Source organism: Bicyclus anynana, chromosome 11 (genome assembly GCF_947172395.1).
Source record: "Bicyclus anynana chromosome 11, ilBicAnyn1.1, whole genome shotgun sequence".
NCBI classification, from domain to species: Eukaryota; Metazoa; Arthropoda; class Insecta; order Lepidoptera; family Nymphalidae; genus Bicyclus; species Bicyclus anynana.
In genome coordinates, this window is record NC_069093.1 from 14575924 (window position 1) to 14584799 (window position 8876).

General features: G+C 38.9%; 1 protein-coding gene across 2 annotated transcripts in view; it reads left to right on the plus strand.

Annotated features, from left to right (window-relative positions):
- Window positions 1-7978, plus strand: part of LOC112046503 (unconventional myosin-XV) — a 128573-nt gene extending 120595 nt beyond the window's left edge. For both annotated transcript variants that reach the window (XM_052884379.1, XM_052884378.1), the window contains 8 exons: window positions 286-440; window positions 887-1025; window positions 2324-2452; window positions 2863-3087; window positions 3500-3778; window positions 4569-4748; window positions 5399-5561; window positions 6267-7978. In XM_052884379.1, coding sequence (XP_052740339.1) covers window positions 286-440; window positions 887-1025; window positions 2324-2452; window positions 2863-3087; window positions 3500-3778; window positions 4569-4748; window positions 5399-5561; window positions 6267-6283 — 1287 coding nt within the window. In that variant the 3' untranslated portion in view covers window positions 6284-7978. The remainder of the gene's footprint in view (window positions 1-285; window positions 441-886; window positions 1026-2323; window positions 2453-2862; window positions 3088-3499; window positions 3779-4568; window positions 4749-5398; window positions 5562-6266) is intronic.
- The last annotated feature ends 898 nt before the right edge of the window (window positions 7979-8876 follow it).

Genomic DNA, 8876 nt, shown 5'->3' on the forward strand with positions numbered 1-8876 from the left:
TGATTAGGACTATTACTTAAAAACTTATACAAATCTGAAGATTTTGTGTTATAACTGCGATCTCTTTCCGAAAGAAGATTACTGAAAAACAGAAACAAATCTGGCAAGAAATTTGACAGTTAGCTTCAATTCAAAGGTCAATCTTTGCCAAAATACTTAATCTCAAATGCATAGAGACGACTCTTTCAGAAGCACAAAATCTGAATTGTGTTAAGTGCTAACCAAGTAAAACTATAAGATCTACCTTCTATGTTATCCAAGTGATGTTCTCTCGCATGTCCCCAGCACTGCCACTCAGTACCGGAGCTGCGCGATGAGGTGTACTGTCAGCTGATGAAGCAGACGACGTCCAACCGCTCCGCCACTCAAGACTCGTGCCAACGCGCCTGGCGGCTCATGTCGATACTCGCTTCGTACTTTACCTGCTCAGATACTCTTAGGTACGTATTCTTTGGATTTGTAATCGATTTATTAGATTCGTTCCTTAAGTCTGCCGCATTGGAGCAGCATCGTAGTTAAATACCAAATCCACTTTATAAACGAGCTTTCCAGTGGGCAACTAGACCGATTAAAGACGTTCCTATTTTTAATCTGATCTTATTTGACAACTGATATAGCCTATGAATGATAACATTAATCAGTAAAATGCGCCCATAAAAATAATTTTAACGTTAAAATTATTTCATTCTATCTGTTTTTAAGAAGGACGATTGGATAAGATAAGTCAATGTAAATGTTTAAAAGTAAGCATCTAAAAAGTAGAGAAATAAATCTGATAAAGATCACAAGGTCTACTTTTTTACTTTTCTAAGTCAGGACAGGACAAGGAAGGAGTTTCTCAAGGAGCTCTTTGCAGGAAGTGTCTAACATAATACCTTATTTCTAGGCCGTTCCTCGTAGAATACCTATCAGCGGCCGCGGCGGACAGGCGGAGACCCTGCCAGGGCACGGCTGCCGTGTGTCTCGCCAACTTCAGGAAGACGTTGCGGTGTGGGGGAAGGAAGAATGTACCCAGTGTCGAAGAGGTAAGATTTAGTCCTCACAACCTATGGGCCATAGAGACTTTCTTGAGGCTAAATGGGAATAGGGATTCTTCATTCTGGCAACTAAATTAAAAATGGGTTTACTTACTTTGTGTACCTACGTCAAACACCGACTGTGATGTTTCTTTTGATATTGGCTAAATACGATTGAGAAAGTAGGTAGGTAGATATAGTTTGTAAAGAAGGCTAAAACTCGAAAATTGTATAAACGGAATTTATCAGAAACACTTTTTGTATTGTCTTTTTGCATTTTGAAAGTAGATGCAAAGTCTGTTTTTCAAATACTTTTTTAACATCCTATCTTAAGTCGATCAAGGTTAAACTGTTTTGTTTACTTTTCGCTCTTTTTATTTGGATACAGAGCTTTGTTAGTGAACGAGATCTTGGCTTGGTTTTTGTATCGACTTTCCTTCATAGATTACATTGCATAACTGTGCAAGACTCTTGATTGCTAGATTCTATTCAGGAACTCCTATTATCTGATTTACGCAACTGTCAATACATTTTGACACTACGACGATTTGATCACTGCTTAGTAATCTAACTTTCATAGAATGTATTTGGAAATAGCTTGTACAAGATAATTATATGTAAATAGACTTGACGAGTCATCCATCTAAAGTGAGACTAAATTTAGAGTAAAGAAAACATAACAGCTTTTATTAATGCTTAACCAACTTTGAATGCATTAAAAAGTTTAAAATTCATCTGATCTGAACTCGAGGCCTATACCAAAGATTACTGTGGCCTATACCCACAGACCACCTACTAGGTAGTCCGTGCCTATACCTCAGTGTACAAAAACAGTACTCACCCGGGCCTAATGCGCAGTTCGCCATGATGCAACTTCAGAGCGGTTGAGTTGCTTAGCTTATATTAGGCACTATAGCACTGCAGATATTAGGTAATCTTTTTCTTTGAGTACCGACTAACTACGGTTGGCAGTCAGTTTTGTAAACCCCTCTCAATCTTTCGCGAGGCGAAGTAGTTGAGCGGCGCTCGCGATCCCGGCCTGCTGTCTGTTCCTCAAACAAGACTTCTGCGACCATCGCTTCCACCGGCAACTATTCCCATCAAGATGAGCTGTAGGAGCTCGTATCTCTCGTGCATGTGTCCCAGATAAGCAACGTTTCTCATCATGACGGTCTGCAAAAGTTCCCGCTTCTGATTGACCCGTCAGAACTTCGACATTTATCACTTTATGAGTACAACTTATGGCCACCATGCGTATTTCACATCCGTTTAGAAGTACAGATTATAATAATAATAACGTATGTCAGGTGACGGCGGTGTCGGCGGGAAGGTCCGCGCGGCGGCAACTGTACAGGCTGCCCGGCGGCGCCGAGCGCGTCGTCAACACGCGCTGCGCCACTGTCGTACAGGACATCGTCAACGAGCTGTGCGAACTGGTAAGCGAACTGCGATCACAACATCCGTCCGTATAATTAAGCTGAATTGCCTGCCAGAAAGAGATGCCAGTTCGAAAGAGGAAGGTTCTGGAATTTGAAAAAAGAAAGTGCACTTTAAACGGCTGCAGTAAAACTTTCTTCAAGAATAAAAAACAGAGTGCCATCTATGCATCGCAACAGGTTTGCAGGCAGGCAGTGTACATAAAGGGATTGTTTCAAAGTTGTCTGAGAACGCCATCTACTGGTCGTTTGAAATAATAAACCTTGTTTCACTGTGCCTGTAGATGGCAGCATGCATCTTAAAAGCCCGTTTACACTTTTCATAATGATTCACTAACTCATCCCCCAAGTCAAGTGCGTAAAGAAGTTTTACTTCAAAAATAATATAAATAAATACTGTTTATTTTCAGATCGGAGTCACGAGCGAGGCGGAGCGCGCCGAGTTCTCGTTGTACTGCATTGTGGCGGGCGACGCGCTCACCATGCCGCTGGCGGGCGACGAGTACGTGCTGGACGTGACGACGGAGCTGCAGCGCGCGCACCACCCCTTCTACCTCATCTTCTGCCGCTCCGTGTGGCACCACCCGCTGCGCGCCGACGCGCCGCCGCTCTACACCGAAGTGCTGTTCAACCAGGTGCGTCTCCAGCTGTGACTGCCGAGTGGAGCTGTAAACTGCGGTGGTTATGATCATCAGCAGATGGATGTCCATTGGACACAGACCTCTTGCAAGGACATCATTCATACATCACTGTCCATAGCTGCTTGTGTCCACCAGCTCTCTGCAACTCGTCTATCTACTTTAGTATTTCTTCACTTCACTTAAAGTTTCAAATCTGATGTTTGTTCAAGTTTTAACGAGAATAATCTACTGAAAAATACATGACAAGAATCTGTACAATCCTTTTAATTCAAACAAAATCAATATCAAAACAATGGTGTATACGAAAACAAATAGCTTCCTAAAAACCTTTTCCCCAAACATTTAATATTTAACATCACAAACTTTTCGTAATCAAATCTTCATTTATCGAATTTAAAATTCACAGGTGGCGCCTGATTACCTCGAAGGGCTACTGCTAGTGTTGCCCGGAGGCAACGCCCCGGCCGCTGGAGTGCTGCGGGACGCTGCCCTGGTGGCAGCACTACTCCACCGAGCTGCCGGACTACCGGACGCGCCTCACCCCAGGGACCTGAAGTTCCTCCTCCCCAAGCCGCTGCTGGCGCTGAGGGAGCCCCGGCCGGCGAAGTGGGCCTCCTGGGTGTCTGCGGAGTGGCCCACTGTGCGGACCGTCACCCCGGCCGCAGCTAAATCCAAAGTTTTACAGGTACACGTGTTGCTTACATTAGTTAAGAATATGATAGCCAACTCAAGGAATTTCTATTAATCGTTAAAACATAGACGCTTAAAAGACATAGAGGGAGAAAGAGTTTCATCTTGAATATCCCGAATCCTAAGGCATGTCTATAAATTGTTCTCAAGAGTCATTATCATTTGTATCGCTCAGACTTACGACTACTTCTAGCCTCTTGAACAAATCTCCGTACCGAAAAGCACATTATTGGTGATCAACACATTAAGTCAACTACTATCAGAAACTTCCGAAATAATTGCAGAGAGAGATTGCGGGATGCAGGAATTCAAGACCGTGATGCCTTCTTGCTAGAGACCATTCATTGACTTTTATAGTGATTAAAACTAACTAGAAATAAACTAGAAAAATATTTTTTAACTCAGTACAAAAGGGATACCTCTTAAATGCTATTTTTATCTTTAGATTATACTGTTTTTTTTTCTTTTTATGGTTATATTAGTTTAATTCTGTTCATAATGTAATTGTGTGATAGATCCACATCTATATTTTCAAACGCAAATCTAAAACAGTTTTCTCCCTAATTTAGTCTAATTAACCTATTTATTATTCTTTTAATTCTTTTTATGTATCTATTCGAGTGCTAAATTACGCATGTTGAGGTAACCTATAAGTGGGTCTATGACACAACAACTTCACTAATCTATGTTTTTGTAAAACTCAATTTTAATTGTCATAACCTGTTGGTACCCTATAAAATAAATAAATAAAATAAATAAATAAACGTTCCTCTGTTGTGGAACAGGTGCTCTCCCGCTGGCCACTGTTCGGCTCGTCGTTCTTCGCGGTGCGGCGAGTGGGCGGCGCGGGCGAGTGGCGCGAGCACGTGCTGGCGCTCAACCGGCGCGGCGTGCACCTGCTGCACCCCGCCACGCACGACACCGACGCGCACTGGCCCTATGCGGAGCTCATCTCTACCAGGAAGGTGAACATCTGCACTTAAAAATATAATCGGATGATGCGTGCTGCCATCTATGGGAGTCATCTCCTCCCGAGAGCGTCGAGTGGGGGCTCGAGGCTTAGCTTCCTTGCCCGAGTAAGACGCGGGGGAACTTGCTCCTCCGGTGACTTCGGCTGAGACATCTTGACCTATGAGTCGAATTTTGATTATTTATTCATTATTGTCCTTCAGCGGGCGATGTCTTGTCCGGTGTTTGCGTCATTGATATCGTCGTCTCTGTAGTTACCTCCTTCCCTAGAAATCTATGGGCATAGTGAAACTGTGTTTGATATTTTAAACTACCAGTAGATGACGTTCTTAAAGAACTTTGAAACAATCCCTCTCTGTACACTTCGAGAACCTGTACCCATGCAGTTTTTTTTATTTTTGAAAGACGTCTTACTTCAGTCGTGGTCTACACACGCACAACCGCTTTTTTCTTTTCCTCTTTTTCTCTCGCTTTTAGCAGTTACCCCTAGCTCTGCTAATCTTGCTCACGGGACAGCATACGTATGATTAGACTTTTTTCAATATCGTTACCTCGTAGCCTCGTACATAGAACCGGTGTCCTTGTACTCGCCCAAGGGCACCAGGACTGTTGGCCGTGGTCGGTAGTCAGTGTGGTGTGTCGGCAGGTGCGGTCGGAGGACGGCACGCTGTTCCTGGACGTGAAGTGCGGCTCGCTGCTGCAGCAGAGGGTGACGCGGCTGCAGGCGGAGCAGGCGCACGAGGTGGCGCGCCTCATCCGGCAGTACATCGCGCTGCAGCGGGACCAGCGCGACCAGCGACTCGACACAGGTACCCCCACCGAACAAACGTGATACCGTTTCTAGCACAGAACAGACAGCGCTAAAAGCTAACGCTTTTAGCAATAGAAGTAGCAAGGGGCGTGGCCCGCTTACACTCGGATATGCGGAACTTCGCAAGTGTATCCGCGCATGTGTTAGTCTTGTTTTGTTTACCAAAATTGTATTTTGTTCTGTGGCAAAAGGAATAAATAATATTCAACTCTAAAGTAAGGGTAACATATTTCTTTTTTCACTAAATATTAAACAGCCAATTACGTGAAGAGTATATCAGTGTGATAAGTATTTATACACTATATGTGTTTGTTTAGGCCACACCCCCGGGTACACTGGTTTCAATACAAATAATTGGGACTTTATAAATCTAGTTACCTCATATACCTGTGGTTTATAGTGTACCATAAGCAATGACATATATTGTACCTACCCTCAGACTAATTACATAAGGACTTGTATTGCACCAACATTTTTTTATTAAAATACAAATGTTAATAAAAATATGATATGGATATTTAAACTATCTAATTTGAACTCAAAAAAAGATAAATATTTTTTTACGATGCCCCGCTTTCGACGAGAGTCCCGCTTTTTTTTACTCAAAAAATACCTAAATTCCGACCTTGGTAAACAAAATTCATAGGCATATGACTTTATCTTTATTTTTCTTTATTTATATATAATTATTTTTCTTTTTCAGCTTTTAGCAGCCAGTGAACGGAGCCCACCTCGACCAATGGACTCAATCTAATGTGTACCACACAAGTACCTTAAGTAATGTTGACACATCAATAAAGTCCGTCCTTTCTGATCTGATTGTGGAAATATGTACTTAAATGTGTTAAGTTTACATTAAGTGTGAAAAGAGATTAAAATGAGAATAGGACTGCTGTAAGATTTAAAAAAATATATGTTTAAGAATATTTTTTCTATTTCTATTTTCATTTTAGTCGTGTTATTGGAATGTTGTAGAAATTTTTAATCCACTAAGTTAGTCTAACCCTACATACGAATACATATTATAATATATTTTTCTTAAAATCGTGGGATCAAATTAGGCTCAACCTAGTTAAAGAATAATTCTAAAAATGTCGAATATATTTACTTCAAGTATAGATTTATTGACGTTTTACTTTTATAAATGCTCAATTTACTTGATACCACGAGCTGAGGAAGTTCTTTTTAAACTCTCTTAGTTATAAAAAAATCTTTTTATTTCAGTCTGGACTTTGTGCTTCACAAAGTACTTATACTACAGCCCTACTCGATGAGTACTGTTTACCAATAAACAAATTGAAAATGAGGGTATAAATCGCTAGTCATTTCACACTTATAATAATTATAATTAACTTGTTCTTAAATTAATGAAAATAAATTCGAATAAACAGCTTAAAACAATTAAATATATTTAATATGTTATTTTGTATAACATTTTATAAACAAACAATACATAATTTAAAATAAATAAGTTATGAAATGACATGTGATTTCTACCTTCATTTGTTTGTTGGTAAACTGTACCTTACACATCGAGTATGGCTGTAGTATTATTAACATTATATTATAAATATGTATATTCGACATACACGTTTATAATATTTTTAAAGTAATAATAATGAAGTATATAAATATTAATTATAATATACACAATCATTCCAATAAAGAAATACCTAATATATAAGTAGAAATAAAATAACAAAAATTTTGTTGATTGAATTAATATTATTTTCATATTCAATCAATAACATTTAATATTAATAACTAAAAATAATGTAATTTGTCTAGTTTATCTACCAATTATGTTATTAAAAAGTCTTCCTTCGTGTATGGAACAAGGTGCTATATTTAGATATGAACTTTAATGAACCAGGGGCTCTGTTTTTATATTTTTTCTATTGTATTGTACAAAATATATTACAGTTAATTCAAACAGATACAGGAATTTCAAATAATAATTGGTTAGCAATGTTTAAAAATTTTAAAAAAATTGATTATAGTATTCAAAGTATAAAAAGATGCAAAAGAAGCACGCCAAATAGGTGTAGGTATTGTACTAATATTTTGGGTGCGCTTGGTTGGACGGCTCGCGGTATCTAGCTAAATATGATTCCCTGTTTCCAAAATATGTATACCAATTTGGAATATTTATAAAAAAGAAATTGATTATACCGTGTCCAATTTTTTAGGAATGCCCCTGGGACATGTTTTTAGAATAAAATATTAAAATGCATAAATCTATACCTACTATTTATACAAATGTATTTTATCTAATTTCCCAAAGACCACGGCGGTCGGAGTCATGTTTATTTGCGTACTTAAATAATAAAATGAGTTATTTAGTTGTCATGTAATATATTTAATGAAGCGATGTATGAATATATTGTAGATACAAATAAAATTTTATTTTTCAAATGCACTCTTTTATTTATACCCATTTTTGTACTCTTGTGAAAACTAAATTGCACCCGAAAGACGAAAGAAGATAAGTATTTTATAACAATTTTCTACAATTGGACAGGACAGGTCACTATGATATAAAATTAATGTTACCTATAAAAAAGACAGATATATAACCTACCAAACACCAATATACATAAGTGTTCTAGACTCCATAAATGATAGACATAGGTACTCATATAAATATAGTGTTCGTCATACTTTACATACCAACAACAAGGTATATTTTTAGTCCTTACCTTAAAAGGTGAACCATTATGCAATACAAACTAAATTTCTTTGTAATCTCAATGTCATGGTTACTTACTCGCGACGTGTTAAAGAAACAATAATAAGTTGGAGTTATTTGACAACCTCTAAACGCAGCGGTGCGAATATCTGAGTGGTTCCGTATTCAACTGTTTTTTTTGGTCCAGTAGGCAGTAGGTACTCCAGTGAAAAGCCCATATGACTCCGGTTCACGAGGTTATTTCGAATTTTGATTCGAATTCTATGTTGGAAGTACTAAGCTTTTCAGCAAAATTAATTAATAGTCCATAGGGTAGGCAGTGCTTTTTGCATCTATGAAGTGCACGCCACTGTGTCACGGTCTAACAACTAATCATTTATCATTCATCATTATCAACCCATATTCGGCTCACTGCTGAGCTCGAGTCTCCTCTCAGAATAAGAGGAGTTAGGCCAATAGTCTACCTCGCTGGACCAATGCAGGTTAGCAGACTTCACACATGCAGAGAATTAAGAAAAATCTCTGGTATGCAGGTTTCCTCACGATGTTTTCCTTCATCGTTTGAGACACGTGATATTCAATTTCTTAAGTTGCACACAACTGAAAAGTTGAAGGTGCATGCCC